At 43.1% G+C, this 19,000-nt stretch overlaps 1 protein-coding gene across 16 annotated transcripts in view; it reads left to right on the top strand.

Annotated features, from left to right (window-relative positions):
• TBC1D1 (TBC1 domain family member 1) overlaps positions 1 to 19,000 on the top strand; it is a 264,667-nt gene that overhangs the window by 219,873 nt on the left and 25,794 nt on the right. For all 16 annotated transcript variants that reach the window (XR_011649485.1, XR_009186413.2, XM_058299692.2 and 13 more), the window contains 2 exons: positions 3,881 to 4,039; positions 18,365 to 18,609. Coding sequence is in view for 14 of the 16 variants with exons in the window: in XM_058299692.2 (XP_058155675.1) it covers positions 3,881 to 4,039; positions 18,365 to 18,609 (404 nt within the window). In the remaining 2 variants the exon portion in view is untranslated. The remainder of the gene's footprint in view (positions 1 to 3,880; positions 4,040 to 18,364; positions 18,610 to 19,000) is intronic.

The following is a 19,000-nucleotide window of genomic DNA, read 5'->3' as shown; positions in this document are numbered from 1 at the left end:
GATGGTCTTCAGGTGGCTCTTTTTCTCCAAAAAAGTAAATTGCATAGATCTGTGACAGCTATTCCAAAATATGTGAGTTTCTTGGAAGCCTGGCACCTCGATATCTGGGTTTTCACTGTGTATTTTATGAGGGGGACTAATAGAAATACTCTACCCTGACGCTGCTGCATCACATTCTCCTCCCAAGGACTCTATATCTATGATGGTAAAGGGTCTTTGTCATTTACTCAGCTATTTTAACACACAAGATTTGATCACCCTCTGTCCATCTCATAGCCCAGAATAAAACAAGATTAAATCAGAACTGAAGCTTTTGATCTTGTAGATAGCAGCCAAGGCACTTCAGAGACCTTGAAAGAGGCAAGTCCTTGTGTGGACAGTGAGGCCTCTCCACTTAATGACCAAAAGACCCCTAAGTGACTGCAGTAAAGGGATTTATAAAACATTCCAAGTTAAAATTGGATCAGAGCAGCAGGATTCTGGTGTCAACTTAGAATAAGAAAGAATAGTAATTTTATGGAATTCTTAAAAATTTAAAGTTTACTTTGGATCCAAATGATTTTAAATGAAAAATGGCCAAGCGGGCCATTTTTCAGTATGGGCCACATGCATATTTCGCTTATCTTTTGAACCAGTAGTGCCACTTAATAGGAATTTATTTTAGAAACTAATCAGTCAAAAATGTACTGCAGTAGGAAGATTGCTTATTGTGGCATTGTTTAGTAGCAAAAAACAAACAGTAAAACAACTCACTTAGCTAACCCATATCATGTTCCTTGAAAATAACACAATAGATCTCTATTTGCTGATGTAAAAGATGTCAGATTAATTGTTAAGTGAAAAAAAAAAAGTACAGTATGACAGGGCTCATGTCCGGTGGGATATTTCTAGCTGCACATGCTTAGAAAACATCCAGGATATTTTCCTAGGCACCTGGCCTATCAGCGGAGTGATCATTCATACTGGTTACCAGGCATGGCCCTGGAACCTGGTTATGACTCTGTTTCCAGGAAGATGATTAATAGACTTCTTCCCTTTCACTCTAAGAAGCTTCTTAAATGGTAAATTATGTTCATTCTAGTTTTAGGTGGGTTTTTCACTTTCTTTACACTTTTTTCAGTTTCAGATTTTTTTTCTACCTCTTTTAAACACTGAGCATATATCCCTCTAAAGTCAGTAGAAAGATAAAGCTATTTATATTGTGGGGTGAAAACGGCCACCTGCCCCCCTGCCCACCCAGAATCCCTGGGTCCTTACTCCACTGCCTGCAAGCTCTGGGAGTCCTTATTCCACTGCCAGGTTTTCCTCCTGAACTGGGACCGAAGGCATAATCCAGCATGGAGAAGGGTGTTCCAGACCATTCTTAGCAAAAACATTTGGGTTACTCTGCTTTTAAATCTTAAAATCCAAGCTTACCCATAAATCCCAGAATGTGGTACTGTCCAGTGATATAGCCAATGTCCTTTCCTCCAAAAAGATAATGGGAATTATTTAGTAATGAGAGGAAATGAGGCAGTTCATAACTTGGGAAAACTTTCCAGTTTGGGGAAAAAATGTTTTTTTAAAAAGCCCCACTATAAATCACTTAACGTTCTGACTGTTTCTCATCCCACATTTACTTCTAATCAGGGTTTGAAAAGTTAAGGGCTTGTGTTTGGGGGCAGATGTGTGTATGCACATATATGTATACACACACTGTATAATATATCTCTGGGCAAGAATAGTAGAGAGGAAAAGAATAATATGAAAAAAAAAGATGTCAGGGTTTATGGTTCCTGCAGCTGCTGTAACAAATTACCACAAACTTACTGAGTAAAAATAAAACAAATTTATTCTTTTTCAAATCTAGAGACTACAGGACTGCACTCAGCCTCCTCCAGCCACTGGTGGCAGTCGGCATTCCTGAGCTAGTGCCCTCATTTCTCTTGTGGCTGCCTCCATGGCCCAGCCTTCTCTGTGTGCCTCCTTTCATGACATTTTCTTAGGAGTTAGGGCCCACTTGGATGATACAGGTGATCTCATCTCAAGATCCTTGACTTAACTACATCTGCAAAAATGCTTTATCCAAATAAGATCACACTCACAAGTTCTGGGGGATCAGGGCATGGACATACCTTTTTTAGGAGTCACCATTCATCCCAATACACAAGGTCATGAGGTTACTGCTGAAATAAACATTTAGATTGTGTTGAACATGATTAGGATCAAATGTGGCCCTGTATTTCTTTCCACAGGCTAACTTTTTTTTTAAACAATATTTTTTATTTTATAAGTGATACATGTAAAGAGAAAACAAGGTACTTATTACACCTTAAGTATTTCCATGAGGTGCCTCAGCGATGCTTTCTAAATGGTTCCTTGTGAATCTGGTAATACATGAAATCAATACTATTTAGTTCAAATTCCACAACTGCTTTTCATTCATTGCAAGGAAGGGACATACATTTAAAAAATTGTTTCTGCAACCACCCGTCTGAGTAACAGCATTGTCCCACAGTTCTAGCAGGGAAATATCCAAGAGAAAAGTAAAGGTGTTTCCGGGGCTGCCGCTAACCAGCTGGGTGTACTGGGTGAGCGACCTATTCTGTCTGGGCTTCTCTTTCCTCATTTTTATGATGAAGGTAATTATATTTTCCTTCAAAGGTTGTGAGGGTGATGTGGGCAAATACGTGGGAAGTGTGTAGAATAGCACCTGGCACATAGTGACCTTGTAATAAATGTTAGCTGGTGCTACTGTCTTCTCTTAAAGATGACCAGTGAGAGACCAGAAAAAAACTAGCTTCCTGGGCAGGCTGTTTGAGTGGCAGAGAGTATACCCAGTGATCTCTTTTTCCCCCAGCCAGTTTAAAAAACATTAATCCCTCATTGGGAGTTTCTTTTTCTCCCTAGAGAAATTATATCAGAGATAAGAAATTTTGGGTATCTCATTCTGCAGTCGTCTTACTCTCTTCATTTCTGCATTTGGTCCTTGCAACAGCTTAGTAAAGAACCAAAGAATTTTGATTTAAAATTGTCACTTTTTCTGATGAGGTTTGCCCTAAACATCATTGACTTTAAAAAAACAACTTTTCTCTTGGTTTGTGCATTTTGTTTCCTGATCTTCATTGAGTACTCACTGAGCAAGTTTATGCAGATGGTCCTCTGTCCCTCCTCAGGTCCATCCTGCAGAAAGCTTTCTTATCGATACTTTAACATCTCACTTTGATTTGCCTCCTCTCTTCTCAGCTCAAAAACATTCACTGGTGCCCTAGAGCTCCCAAATAAACTGCAGGTTTCTTTCCCTCAATTTTGCTTCCAAAAAAAAACCCTCCCATCCTGATTGACAGCTCCTCTCTCCACAAGTACCCTGTTCTCAGAGGGAACTGAAATGTCCACCCTTCCCTTTCCCCCAGCCTTCAGGCTTGGCTCCAAGGAAGGATTCTATGATGCCTTCTTGATGGCTCAGTGAGAAACAAGCTAGTGTTCCTTCATCTGACCTCTACTTCACTTTGATTGCATCCTTATATGACATCACATTTGCAATATAGTTTTTCATGTTTGGTTTTATTGCACTAGAACATAAATTGACATTGGATAAGGCTCATGTCTTATTCATCAGTTTATTCCTTGCAGAGTCTAATACAACCAGAATGTAGTATATATTTGAAACATGTTAGGAAAGTGGAAAGGGCCCCCGGGAAGTTGAGGGAAGAGGAGGTGGGGAGAGGGCGGAAGGCAGCAAATATGACAAGCATTTGGTTGCATCTTTTACATTCCAGTGCTGCTAATTCATAATGGAACAAGAGTCTGGATTGGTGGAATGCAGTGCAACTTACTTTTATTTAATAAATTATATTCTGTGCATAAGAATCTCTTTATATTTTCTACATTCTTTCGAAAGGTGTGCCACGTCATCACCGAGGAGAAATCTGGAAATTTCTCGCTGAGCAATACCACCTTAGACATCAGTTTCCCAGTAAACAGCAGCCAAAGGACACGCCATACAAAGAACTCTTGAAACAGCTAACTTCCCAGCAGCATGCAATTCTTATTGATCTTGGTAAGTCTGCACTATTGATTTCAAATGAAACTGGAAGTTTCACTCACTTGAAAAATCTGAAGAGACTGTCCAAGTTATTTAGTGATCTGCCTTTAGATACAGCAGTCAAAATTTACTGCTGAGTCTTTTAATTTAAAAAACTCTAGAGTAATCACAAATGTCTTCTTCAAGTCTATGAGAAGCTCTGTTTTCACTGGGTAGCTTGTTGAATCTTCTTGGACGGAGTGTCGGGTTCATTAAGGCTATGGTCCCAACTGTAGCTCGTTCAGTCATTCAAGTATTGGTAGAGTTTTTTGTTTTTTAAAAGCCAATTGATGGAACATCCTGAAACATAGACATTTTCACAACCGAGGCTTTATTTAATCACTGGAGCCATTCCTTGGTCTTTACTGCTTACAAGCAGAATTTATTAGAAAAACTGTAGAAAGCAGTTTGTGTATGAACCTTAGGTGGTTTTGTTTTGGTAAGGTGGTCCACACCCTGTCTCTTGAACAGTTTTAAAAACACTAAGATAGAAACAATGTATTGGATACCTTTGCAATTGCCACAATGATGAAATTGTTGAATTAGGATATAATTATGATATATGAAAGCCCGTGGGGCTCATGCCCTTCCCATGGGTTGTTAGCAGCTACGATGAGGGTGGACGGGGTGGTGGTGGACACTCATCTGCCTACTGCCTCTTGGAAGGACCTCCATCTCTGCTGGTGGCAGCTCCCAGGGAACCCAGCTGACACAATGTGCCGTGAGCTTGGCCCTATGGCCTCAGAGCCCACAGTCCTGCTTCAGGAATGCCTGTTCTGGTTCCTGCTGCACCACCAAGGGCTCCCCAGTGCCCACCGCCAGCCTTTGGCCGTGGTTCTTTGAGGGGTTCCTGTAGTGAAGCAGCCATGATGGAGGATCTTTCCCCAGTAATTTGAGGTGGAAAGTTGAATAAGGCAGTATCTGGTCTTCCATCCAGCAACACAGCGAACCTTAAATGTTCATTTCATGTGTTCCTCTTTGGCTCTAAGCTTAAATGTCCTCTTTAAGAAACTGCCGCTAACCACTGCCTTTACTCCCACCTCCAGCCTGGAGTAGTGCATCTGCCAAGCCCTCTTGTATCACCCCATACTCTTCCCCCCATGATACTTTGATCATCACAGCATTATCTAAAGCTCACACTTTACCTTTACCGTGGGCTAAACATTGTGCAAAGTTATTACTTTCTTTATTCCTCGCACTATCAGGTAGATATTGTTCTTTTCTCATTTTAGAGATGAGAAAACTAACGCAGTAAGAGATTATGTAACTTGCTGTCAGTAATACAGCCCAGTTTGCTGTTGGGTCCTCTTTACGTCACATTGCAGTGACTTTTCTTGCCTTCCTTTACCATGTGATGCGGCCCTCTGCAGGCTAGCCCTGGGCACTTTTAACATTCTACTCCCCCGCTCCTGGGACAGTGCCTGTCACATAGTAGCTGCTCAATAAGTCCTTTGGAATGTTCAATATGAGGCACTGTGTGTAACCTTCAAAACAGCCCTGAGAATCCTCCCTAACAGCTGAGGAAACTGAAGCACAAGAGTGTCAGTGTGCTGACCATGATCGCACAGTAACTGAGGGGAGGTGCTGGAGCTAAACCCGAAGTCGCTCTGCACTGTCGTATAACCCTTCCTTCCCTCACCCCCTCTGAGGCTTGGAGCCCCCATATAGCCCTCTGGAAGCTGCTGTCATTGGCAGGCAATAGCGGCAGGTCATGATTTCACCTTGAGGGTGATCAAAGTGCATGAGTAGGGGGTAATGGATGTGGCTCAAGGGATTGGGCTTCCATCTACTGTATGGGAGGTCCAGGGTTAGATTCCCAGGGCCTCCTGGTGAAGGTGAACTGTCCCGAGCAGAGAGTTTGTACCGCAGCAAGATGATACAACAAAAAGAGACAGGAGAGACCATAAGAGATGCAGCAGGGAAGCGGATTTGGCTCAATGGATAGGGCATCCACCTACGACATGGGAGTTCCAAGGTTCAAACCCAGGGCCTCCTGACCCATGTGGTGAGCTGGCCCACACACAGTGCTGATGTGCGCAAGGAGTGCCATGCCACGCAGGGGTATCCCCCGCATAGGGGAGCCCCGTGCACAAGGAGTGCCCCTTGTAAGGAGAGCTGCCCAGCGCAAAAAAAGCGCAGCCTGCCTAGGAGTAGCACCACATACACGGAGAGCTGATGCAGCAAGATGACGCAACAAAAATAGACAGAGATTCCTGTGCTGCTGACAAGAATACAAGTGGACACAGAAGAACACACAGTGAATGGACACAGAGCAGACTACTGGGGTGCGGGGAAGGGGAGAGAAATAAATAAAAAATAACTCTTAAAAAAAAAAGAGAGAGAGAGAGATGCAGCAGACCAGGGAGCTGAGGTAGCTCAAGAAAGTAAGCACCTCTCTCCCACTCTGTAAGGTCCGGGGATCGGTTCCTGATGCTGCCTAAAGAGAAGACAAGCAAACACAGAAGAACGCACAGAGAGCAGACAGCAAGCACAAAACAACGGGGGAGGGGGTGGAATAAACAAATCTTTACCAAAAAAAGTGCATGACTAGGGCTGGAGCCCATGTGACCCACTGACCCCTGGTCAAGCAGTTTTATGACTTGGTCGTAGATGGTGTTTGCGAATGTGATGAGCAACAGAAGAAATGACATCATGTTCTTATATGAAGTGGAGTGAGAAATACATTTAGGGCAGGAGGTGAGGGAGTGAGTACAGATCGTTTCTCCCCCTTCTCTCCCCACCCGGTTACAGGAGAGAATGAGGAGAAGGGAGCATGATTTCCCTTTGTTGATTCAACCACCGTTTTTGTAGTGTCCCTTCAGTATTCCTTCAGTCTTCTTCAGGCAGAATCATGCCTTTGTCTCACGTAGTCCGGGTGCAGTCAGTTTTCCCACGTTCAGCACAAGGCCTCAGCCTGGCCCCTCCCTGGGGCCCCGCCCCTGCCAGGACGCTGACCGCAGCCTTTCCTCCAGTTGGCTTGTGGTCCCTGCAAGCCCATGATTCAGCCTTTTCTCAGCCACAGGCACAGCCGAGCTGTACTCACATCCTCTAAGTTCCTGCCCTTCTCCCACCCTCACCTCTGTACCCCCAAAGCCAGCGGCAGCCTTCTCTCCACCTCACTTCTTTCCCAATTCTCCAGGCCTGACCTTGATTTTGGATGCCCTCCCAGTGCTCTCCCAAGGATCTGAAACAACCTCTGTTTCCGGTCATGCATTTGCCAAGTCACCTCCATGTACCTCTCCAGGCTTTATCCAGTGACCTGACCAGGGTCAGAGTCTTCTCCCCACTTGAACTGGGAACACGAGTGTATTGGTCTCAGACGCAGGCAGTGGAGCGGGCGAGGCTTGGGCTGTGACCAGCCTCGCTGGCAGGTTCCTCCAACCCTTGCCCGTTATTTCTCCCTCACCTCACCAAGAGATTGTGCATTTGCCAGATCAGTTGTTGAATCTACACTCCCTATGTAATCTACTCCATGGCCAATAAAGGTGAGTGGTACAGAACAAAAACCAGTATTTCAGTTAACTTAAAAAGTTAAACCCGTGTCCTGGCCAGAGGACTTTAGGTTTTTGTTTTTCTGCCTCTTGCTTTACTTTATTAAATTGACCTTTAGTCTAAACTGCTTTTTTAAAAAAATCTAAACACCTCTTTGCCAGCTTTCCCTAACCCCCACAGTGTAAAAATAATATACTTGTAGTTCTGTAGTGTCTTACAGTTTGTGCAATATTTTCCCAACCTTTGTCAGATTTTATCTTCATACAACTCTCTATGAAAATGGACAGCTGTTATTTCCCCTTTGGGGGTGATGAATGAGGCCCACTTCGTGGGCTGTCCAGTCTCTCCCATCATTGGAGAGATTTAACCAGAACAACCCTTGAATGGGTTCAGAAGCATGGAAACACTCATACATCAGAGCACAGAAACAGGAACTGCTCTTATTTCCGCCCACATCAATTACTTAGAGTTTTATTTTTATTGTTCTGTATTTTTGAGGTCAGTAAAATGGTGGCATTTATTGGTGGGCTTCTAGAGATCTTCAGTCAGTGAGACCAACATGGGTCCAGGCATGCTGTGCCAAATGAGAGGCAAAGCGTATGTCCTATGCAAGACACATTGGATCAGGAATCCAGTGTGGGAGCTGCCAGTGTTGATTTTTTTTTGCTTCCATTTAATGTGTTATAACCAAGGGTATAAAACTGCCCACTGTCCAGAAAAAAAGGAGCTATAATCCAAGTGTTATGAAAGAGAATTTTCTCCTTTTTAAGATTTCATAAAAGATGAGAAGAGCCTCCAAAATGAAATAATTGACTGAGAGTATGGAAAATGACTAAATATTCAAGGTCAGAGGAGAGTGCTTTCCTTTCTCCTTTCCTGGTTGGCGGTTTGTCTTATTTGTACTTGACACAAAGAGCTGAGTATAATGTGCTTCGGATGGTAGATGGGGCTGTTCGTTCCTCACAGACAGAGGATGATGGGGAGCACCGCTTTCTGTTTACTTTTTTCGTTGAAGTCCCTGGAATTTATCATACAGCATTCTTGTTGGGTAATATACCTGTCTGTCCAGTTTGGAACTTTGCTTTATGGCAGTCAGTTGAAATAATAATCATTGTTCAGGTAAATTCTTGCACCAACAGCTACAAGCCTTGTTCCAAAGGGTCTGCCATTATCTCTGATATTGTCAAGACCGTCATCAAATCATATTTACTAGATCAGTTTAAATATGTTTCTTAACCTCAAAATAATATAACTAACTTGCTGATTTTTATTCAAGGAATAAATTAGTATAATTCTACAGGGGAGTTTTCAAGGAGTCCACATGCTAAGGAATCATTTTTGTGTATGTACTTCTTATCTTCCTGCTAACATGCGCGTACTGGTCACCTGTGAAATAAGTCGCCCAATTCCAGCTTTTGTCACGGGTACAGAAGAGGCAGAGCATACAATCCAGTTGGGGAGAGAAGACACATTTATGAAATAGGAAATAAAACCAATACTACTAATATAAACACTTAACAGGTTCTGCAAAGACCAGCCCCTGTGAGGATGGCTTTCTCAAGGACAATGCATACTTTCTAAAAGGGAATTGTGAAATTAGGATTTGGAGTTTAACATTTATCCTTTAAAAGGTTTTTGTTTGTGTTTGTGTTTGTTTTTTTAAATTTTAGGAGGCACCGGGATTGAGCCCGGCACCTCATATGTGGGAAGCAAGCACTCAACCACTGAGCTACACCCACTCCGCCTTTAAATGGTTTTTGCTTCAAGACTTATTATGTGAAAAATAAATGAGGATCTGTGTTAGGGCTTGGGCTGGAGAAAGTTGTTATTTTAAAGTGCTGGGACTGATACACTATTGGAATTGGAAAGGGAAAGAAAAGGAAAGAGTGATATAGAATATTTCCTGTAGAGGTCTGAAATCTTTCTGTGTCCTCTGGTACAGTCAGTGGTATGGTGACAAATGTTTCACAGCCACCCCTCACCACAGCCACCCATCATCCCCCAAAATTAAAAGTCCTAGTGTTTAGTGTGTGTGTATTTGTGTGGTGCTGATACTCCTGCTGTGACCAATTTCAAGCTACCAACTTGACATCACCAATCATGGATTTCAACAGAGATATGCACAGACAGCGCTCGATAAACAATACGAGCTACCCCAGAATTTGCCGATGCCAGCAGGCACCAGACTCGGTCAAATGTGTCCTAAAAATAATCGGTTTACAGGTGATCTCTCCCTTCTCAGCTCTTCAGCCATGCCATTCAATGGTAATTCCATAGATACTTCTTGATCACCTGGTATAATGCAGCATGCATTCTGGTGGGGTCAGCAGGTACTGAACAACCAATGGCAACATAACTAAAATTGTGTTCAGTCATTCAAGGGACTTTTTCTTTTTTTTTTTTTAAGATTTATTTTTTATTTATTTCTCTACCCTTCCCCGCCCCCCCCCCACCCAGTTGTCTGCTCTTTCTATCCACTTGCTGTGTGTTCTTCTGTGTCCGCTTGTATTCTTGTCAATGGCACTGGGAATCTGTGTTTCTTTTTGCTGTGTCATCTTGCTGCGTTAGCTTGCCGTGTGTGCAGTGCCACCCTGGGCAGGCTGCACTTTTTTTGTGCTGGGCGGCCCTCCTTACGGGGTGCACTCTTTGCGCATGGGGCTCCCCTACACGGGGGACACCTCTGCATGGCAGGGCACTCCTTGTGCGTGGCAGCACTGTGCATGGGCCAGCTCCACACAGGTCAGGAGGCCCTGGACCTCCCATGTGGTAGGTGGATGCTCTATCCGTTGAGCCAAGTCCGCTTCCCGACTTTTTCTTCTTTAATCTCTCATTTCAACGTCTGCTCAGAGCTAAATGCGACAATTTAAGAAAATCTTGGGTCACAGGTCCTCAGTCAGGAGATCATTCGATTGCATGGTTACTATTCCTTCTGCAAATGAGACCCATGGAGTTAGCAGGTCAGGGTGAGATTTCTATTTTACGAGCACTGCTCCCTCGGGATGCAGAAATCTCCAGCCTCTTTGTGAAAGGAACAAAAGAAAGAAACTTGTTAGTCAACTGTTGAGAGCCACTGCAAGACTGAATAGCCTCGCAAGTGGCCCTGTGTTTGCTGAGAGAGACCTCTAGCCTCGTGAGCAGCTGCTGCCTGGTAAACAAAGCTGAGGCCTCACACCAGAGTAATTCAAGTGGCCTCTGCATAGAGGAAGGACAGGATGGATGCTCTAAGCCTGGAGTGGTGCTTTTCACAGCAAGGTACAGGATCACCTACAGGATCCCTTGAGGAGTTTGTGAAAAACATTCCTAAAGCCGCCACTTCTGGGCTGCTGCTGATTAAGAATTTCTGGGTGAGGGGCCTGGGATATGCTTTGTTTAATGCATGTTAATGCTTGAAACCGGCTGGACTAAATCTCCTCTTCACCTCAAGGGATGGAGATGGAAAAGATTCATCCTGAAAATGTCCCTTAGCTGAGTGAAATTCCTTATAAGGCTTTAGATTAGGGGCACTTCATGAAAAATAAGTTCTTGCTCTTTGGGTAATAACTCTGAGTTATGGATCACCTTGTAGGTCTTAGCAGCATGTTTCTCCACTTAAATGCATAGGACAGAAAACCATTATATGCCTTTTTAATATTAACCGGGGGGGGGGCAGCTTTTCTTTGTGCTCAAGTTTGATTCTCTCCACTTAATCTCATTCTCATTTTGTATATGAAGGTGAAGGACCTGTATTTCTCTACTTCTTGGTAAATGATAAACTACAGTTTAAAGAAGCAGAACGCCTAGCTGGATATGTTTTTAGGATGAGCTACATGGATTTTGCCTCATTTCCCTCTAGATTAGCAGAAATTAGGTATTTTTCCTAAGCTAGAGACTTCTAAAGAGATGTGCTTCTCCTGGGGTATGTGTCGCCTTCAGCATCCTGTCTCGTTGATTTAGAGACTTAACCTAAAATCTTTTCCTAACTTTAAAAAAACAAATGGTAGACTGAACACTTTCATACAATTAACATGCTTTGCTTACATGAGGTACAAAGGGGTTAAAATTTTCTTATCTGTGCACTGCCCAAGCTAAAGTCACCTGCTGAAGATGAGCATATCCACTCAAACACATGTAAGGTCTTTATAAAATGGGAGTTATTTTCCTTCTCATTGTTAGCTCACTACCTTCAAAATTGGTGTCAGAGAGCTGCATGTATTCAACACTGGATTATATGGATGTAGATTGTCTGTTTTTAATCTGACATTTTCAATCTGACATTCAAGGCAGCCCTCATGGCCTGCCTCCCCCTCTTTACTTGGAATATACTCTGGAAAGTAGAAAAGTCATGCCTTTACCTGAGAACATGGGTCCCATACTTTTGGTGTCAGAATCCCTTTTCACCCTTAAAAGTTATTAGTAGTCCAAAGAGCTTCTGTCTGCATGGATTATTTCTACCAATATTTACCATATTAGAAATCAGAACTGGAGAAATTTAAGAATATGTATTTTTTCACTTAAAAATAACAATAACAAGCTCATACATTAACCATTGTTATGAAATATGACCGTATTTTCCAAAAAATAAAATAAGGTTTAGTGCAAAGAGCATCATTGTTTTTATATGTTTACAAATCTCTTTAATGTCTGGCTTAACAGACTCGGCTGGACTCTCATTTTCTTCAATCTCATATATGTTATTTAACGTATGTGAAAAAAAATTAATTTCGTACAGATATAGCTAGAAAAGGGGAGGAGGACCTGATGGACCCCTAGGGTCCTCAGACCGACCATGTACTGAGAATCATTGGCCTAGAAGGATGTTAAATAGGGTAACAATTTCTCCCTCAAATAGAATTTGTTATGTTACATAGACTGCACTTTAAAGCCAGGGCAAGCAGTTGTTCTCCTGTCCGTCCATCTGGAGCTGAAAGGCAAGTGATGGATGGATGTGAGTGCAGGGGCCTGTCTTGCAGTGTTTGCCCCAGCACTTAGTGGGATAAGAAATTGCATTTGGGAGTCTCTTGGAACACACTGGAAATTTTAACTTGATTGGGTTTGTGTGGGACAGGTTTCTTGCATTGGGAAAATTATTTACAGTTTCTGAAATTCTGCAGCATAGAAAACTTGACAGCTGTGGTAATAACTAAAGATCTGAAAGTTGGGGTTCACAGCTGTATCACTGAATATAGATGATTATATTTATTTGGAATTCATATCTGCTTTTGATGCCACACGTTTGTGAATTTCAAATTATGTGCAAATCTGTTGCTGGGATAGAACTTTCCTTGCCTCTGGAAGTCTGTTGGAAAGATTTCTTCAGGCTCATGGGGAACATTATAGGTAACAGAGCAGTGGTTCTTGAGGGGTCATCCTTCTACTCTCAACTATAAATTATTTTATATTCATACTATGGAAATGTTTTGTTTATGGGTGTCCTTTTTGTCTGCATCACCGGGAAGCTGGATTTTTATACTGTGTGTATCTAAAGATTCCTGCCTATTTGATTAAATACCATCATAGCAACCATTTATTGAGTGAGTGCCAGGCCTTATACATGAACTTCTGAATCTGTAGAGTTGTTTTCTGCCATTTTAAAGGTGAGGAAGCTGCTGCTCAGAGAGGTTAGAGAGTTTATTCCCAACCACACAAGCTGGGATTGCAATTGCGGCCTAAGCAATTACTCCATCATCTCACTGGCAAGTCAATAAAGGAAGGTTCTCTCTCCATTCATCAGAACTCTTGTGGTATAGGTTTTAAGTAAGATGTTTTAGCTGAATTTTTAAAATGTTGTTTTTCTCCACTATCAAAAATGTAGCATATGATTCCTATCTTCCAGATAGTTGTGTTAGTGAGAAAAGCTGGAACCTGAGAAGGCAGGGTCAGTGCCTGGCATGGGCTGCACTCACCATCCACAGTGCCTTCTCCTGTGGACCAAGTGCCTGAGGATTCCTACGTCCAGGACTTAAAATAAAACATCCTAATTATGCCTCACAAATGCCTCTGAGCTTTTCATTTACTTTTGGAATCACTTCTTGGTAGGTAATCGGCCCAATCTCACAAAACAATGTTGAATAATATTTTCTGAGCCTAATTCAAGCTATGTATTTGGAAGTGAAAGGAAGCACTTTAAAAATATTTAGCATTGTCTTCTTCCCTAATTCTAACAACTTTTAACTGAAAGTAGTACATGTCCATAATCCTTTATCTATAATCTTTGATCCCAAAAGGCCATGAAACCAAGTTACCTGTAACTCGTTTTTGACAAAATGATCAAACCTAAACTAATTTGGTGGCAAAAACTGCCTTGAGGCTATTGGTAGTCTTTGCTATTCTCCTTAGTGTGTGGCTTTTCATGTTTTGCTGCAGATTTATGAATGTGTTTGATTATGGAGTGCTGTCCTTGATCCTGCTAGGAGTTATGTAATATATATGTACCAGGTTATCTTTTTAAAATTCAAAAACTCTGAAATAGATCCCCCCCCCAAGGGTTTTGCATGAGAGATTGTGGAGCTACAATAATTTGATCTCACTTATGAAACTCCCTTAACCTGCTCTTCCTGCTAAACTCTTATTTTTATTAATCCCCTGGTTTTTTAAGCTAGAAATTAAAAAGTCAGCCATGATCCCTTCTGTTTCCTAATCCTGTCTCGGGTAAATCCAGAATCCAGTGCCTTCTCTTGGTCCCACCAGTCCCCTTTCAGCTTAAGGAGGCAGGCTCTTGTGGCAGCTTTGCATCTAACACCCCTACCCTGGCCTCTTTTCCAACTTTGGATTGTCCTGCAACTGCCTCCTGAGTGTTCTTTCTTTATCCTTTTTTAGGAGGTACCAGGGATCAAACCCAGGACCTCATACATGGGAAGCAGGTACAAAGCCCACTTGCGATACATCTACTCCCCCTGAGTTTTCTTTCAAGAGGCTTCTCATCATTCTCATCCCTCTGACCCCCTTCAGTGCAAGAATCATGTCTGCTGTTGTGTGCTGCTGCTTGAAAATATCTTTCCATGAATAACCCTGTTTCTTTCCCCACCCCCGCCCCCACCCCACCCCCAGTTGTCTGCTCTCTATGTCCATTCGTTATGTGTTCTTCTGTGACCGCTTCTATCCTTATCAGTGGCACCAGGAATCTGTTTCTTTTCATTGCGTCATCTTGTTGTGTCAGCTCTCCATGTGTGCACTCCTTGTGTGTGGGGCTTCCCTACGCGGGGGACACCCCTGCATGGCAGGGCACTCCTTGCATACATCAGCACTGCACATGGGCCAGCTCCACACGGGTCAAGGAGGCCCAGGGTTTGAACCGCAGGCCTCCCATGTGGTAGACGGACGCCCTAACCACTGGGCCAAGTCCGCTTCCCCAACCCTGTTTCTTAGAAAGCAGGCATCATGGTCATTTGGAGCCCCCATCCCAATGGTCCATCTGTTTATAAAGTGACTGCGGCAAGTCAGGCATCACACCAGCATTTCATATGACTTCTTGCATTTAACCCTCCAGGCAGTCCCTGGAAATGCAGTCATATTCCCGTTTTACAAGATGGAAATAGAGGCTCTGAGAAGTCATACTAGGGCATGGTGAAGGATATATATATATGTAAAAAAAGTATCAGTACTTCTTTTGTGGTATGTGTGAAGTGCCCAATGAGAAGTAAACAGAAAACACTAAAGGACCCTCCTGGTAGAACTTTGCCAAGGAGGTGGAGGACTTGAACTGTCTATGGAGAAAAGCGTGGGACGCGGCCAGTTGTTTTCATGCTCTCCACTCCTGACATGATTGTGAGCTGGAGGCACAAGTGAGTAATGGCTGTCTTTTCCCAATTTTTATCCCATACGCCTGTAGTGGACCCACACACACAAAGTTGGCCCTGCCCTATCCCCAAACTGGTACCAGTCGAATGACCAGATTGGATACATCACCTGACGGCCTGCTAGGTCTATTCCCATAGGGGCTGTGTGGATTAAATGAGAAATGTCTCTTACACAAACAGGGCCAATCAGCGTGAGATGTTATTTCAGCCCGGGGTAGAATCTAATATGGAGGGTGGTTTAGTCTGCTAAGCTGCCGAAATGCAATATACCAGAAATGGGGAAGCAGATGTGGCTTAACTGATAGAGCATCTGCCCACCATATGGAGGGTCCAGGGTTCTATACCCAGGACCTCCTGACCTGGTGGTGAGCTGGCCCGTGCACAGTGCTGATGCACGCAAGGGATGCTGTGCCATGCAGGGGCGCCCTTGCGTAGGGGAGCCCCACGCACAAGGAACACGCCTCGCAAGGAGAGCCTCCTCACATGAAAAAAAGCGCAGCCCACCCAGGAATGGCACGGCACACACAGAGAGCAGATGCAGCAAAATGAAGCAACAAAAAAAGATACAGTTTCCCAGTGCTGCCTGTAATACAAGCAGACGCAGAAGAACACACAGAGAATGGACACAGACAGCAGACAAGGTGGGTGGTGGGGTGAGAAATAAATAAAATAAATCTTAAAAAAAAAGAAATGGGTTGGCTTTCCCAGTGGGGATTTATTGGCTTGCAAACTTACAGTTCTTAGAAAACTATCCAAATCAAGGCATCGTCAGGCACTGCTTTCTTCCCAGACACCGACTGCTCGCAGTCCTAGGCTCTGTCACGTGGCAAGGCACATGGTGGCATCTGCTGGTCTCTCCTTTCTCACCAGGTTGTGTTGCTTCAGTTTCTCACTTCTGGCTTTCTCTCCATACTCATCCTGTTTATAAAGGACTCCAGTAAGAGGATTAAGGCCCACCTGGGCCACGCCTTATTTGAAGTAACCTAATCAAAAGGTCCCACCCAAAATAGGTTCATGCCCACAGGAATGGACCGGCTTTACGAGTGTGATTTTCTGGGGTACAGACAGTCTCAAAGGGATACCTACTACAGAGTGTATCTGGCATGAAGACAGCATTGACAGATTGAGTTTAAAATAACCAAACCTTTCCTGGTGCTTCTCTACGCCAACTGGCTTCTTCTGTGTGTCCTGCCACCTTTGCCTATTCGAGACTCCGAGAAGGGTCGAAAGGGACAGTGTGGCAAGCATTGTGAGCAAGACAGCAGAGGTGGGGAAGAACTCTGCCAGCTTGGAGGCAGATAGGTGAGATGGAGTGGAGAGGGTCCTGGCCTCTCTGAGAATCTGTCCAGTCAGGCAGCCACTGACCACATGAGGCTCCTGAGCACTCAAGCTGTGGCCAGTCCCAATTGAGACATGCCATTAGGACTTCAAAAAGTGTGAACAAAAGAATGCAAAAATGTCTCAATTTTTATACTGATTACATGTTGAAATTAAGTCTTTTGGATATGTTGGGTTTAAAAAATCTTAGAAATTTCACCCATTTCTTTTTCCTTTTTTAATATGGCTGCTAGAAAGTTTTAAATTACTTATGTAGCTTGCGTTACAGTTGAGTTGTACCTGCTCTGGACTAGGAAAATGCACAGGTATAATTATACCCACTCACACTCACATACACACTCATGTCAAGTTTGCACACAATTCAGAGAAGTCCAGCACCCCTACACACACACACACCCCTCCCCCTGCCGCCTTATATTTCCTAGGTTAGGCCCTGGAGTAGAGGATAAAGCTGGGAGAGTAAGTGGTAAGTAAGTGCAGGGCTTTCCAGGTTAATAGAGTGCTAAAGTTGTTCTTTGAGCACTCGGGGAGCTATTGATTGCTTTCTAGCAGTGGAATGGCATGTGCAGGATGTTTTGGAGGAAGATTTGTTAAGGCAAGAGGTAGAGCAGTCAATAAATGAAGACTGGACAAGAAATCAGGAAAGTAGTTAGGATACTATTGCCATCCTCTTAAATCAAGTTCAGATAAACCCATCTGTACTGATTAAATGCTTTCTCACAAGGCTGAGGAAGAACACATGAATGTATCCTTCTTCCTTTTTGAGATCAAATAATTAACGTGAATAATTGACTTGCAGAGTAGATTGATCTCCTTCCCTTGCTGACCCAGACAAGGCCATAATTCTTATCTGGGTCTGAGCTTGGCCCTAGCTGCCAACCAGTTGACTCCAGACATTTCTCTTAATCAGGTACTTTTCTGCTCTTCGGGAACATGCACTTCCCCATCAGTCACATTCCAGGAGGTGATGGGCAGGGGCGGGTGGTGAGGTGAGGTTTGCCAGGTATCAGCCACAAAAACCTCCTGGACAAAGAAGTCTTTAAGTCTCATTTGAATATCAGTTTTTTTGTGAAAATAATCAGGATGTTGGCATCTTTTTTTTTTCCCTTAACTTTTTCTGGAAGGCAAATATTGTAAAACAAAACACTTGTTGCTCTTAAGTCCCTTTCAAAACACTGCCTATGGTTTAAAAAGTACAGAAATATGCATGTGGCATGCAGCATTTGCAGGCAAAATGTGTGTCCATGAAAAACTGATCAAAGTACTGTCTTTAGTAAGGCAAGGAAGGGCTTTCAGCTGCAGTTAAGTGATGTCAGGAGAGGGCTGTGGTAAAGAAACCCCAGCTGTCCTTGTGGCTTAGAGGTTATGCACAGAGGCTCGAAAATTTTCTTTTTGTTTTAGATTGAAATCCATATATTTGCAGGACTAAAGGTATTTCAAATTTTCCCCTGAGCCACCACACACCTATGCACACGTACATACACACACAAACTTTTAATTGAAAACTCTATTCCAAGGACAACCCAGTGACTTCTTTTTTTTTTTTTTTTTTTAACGGAACAGAGGTACTATTAAAGGCTGATTTATAATATTCAACTAATAAAGATTTGCTGCTTTATCTGAAGTGTATTGGATTTCTGGTTCAACAGGCTTTTACAAATATTTTTATTATAACTAACATGTGTTGTTTTCACAGGGCGAACCTTTCCAACACATCCGTATTTCTCTGCCCAGCTTGGAGCAGGGCAGCTGTCACTTTACAACATTTTAAAGGCCTACTCGCTTCTAGACCAGGAAGTAGGATATTGCCAAGGTCTCAGCTTTGTGGCAGGCATTTTGCTGCTTCATATGAGTGAGGAAGAGGCATTTAAAATGCTCAAGTTTCTGATGTTTGACATGGGTCTGCGGAAACAGTATCGGCCGGACATGATTATTTTACAGGTATAGAGCGTTTCTTATATCTCTGATAGACAAACACCTGTTGGATCAATTAGTAGTTGATAATAAACAAATGGTAAAAATGTCTCTTAGCCCTTCCCAGGTATATCCAAGGACCTTTCCCCCATCAGTTAACATTGAAATAGTTGCCTTTGTTGATAGCTTACCCTGTTGCTAGCTGGGCATTTTGCTGTTTCATGTGCTCTTATCACTCATTAACCCTCAGGAAGACACTGTTAATGGCTTCAATTTATACATGGGGAAACTAAGACTTAAAGAGGTTACATACCCTGACTAGGCCCCACATCTAGCACGTGGCAGAGCTGGGATTTAGACCCAGGCCTGTCTGACTGCAAAGCTCTCCCTTTTACTCCCTTGCCAAGCACTGTCTCCC

The sequence above is a fragment of the Dasypus novemcinctus genome, chromosome 1 (assembly GCF_030445035.2).
Source record: "Dasypus novemcinctus isolate mDasNov1 chromosome 1, mDasNov1.1.hap2, whole genome shotgun sequence".
Classification (NCBI taxonomy): domain Eukaryota; kingdom Metazoa; phylum Chordata; class Mammalia; order Cingulata; family Dasypodidae; genus Dasypus; species Dasypus novemcinctus.
This window is presented reverse-complemented; position numbering and strand designations above follow the sequence as displayed.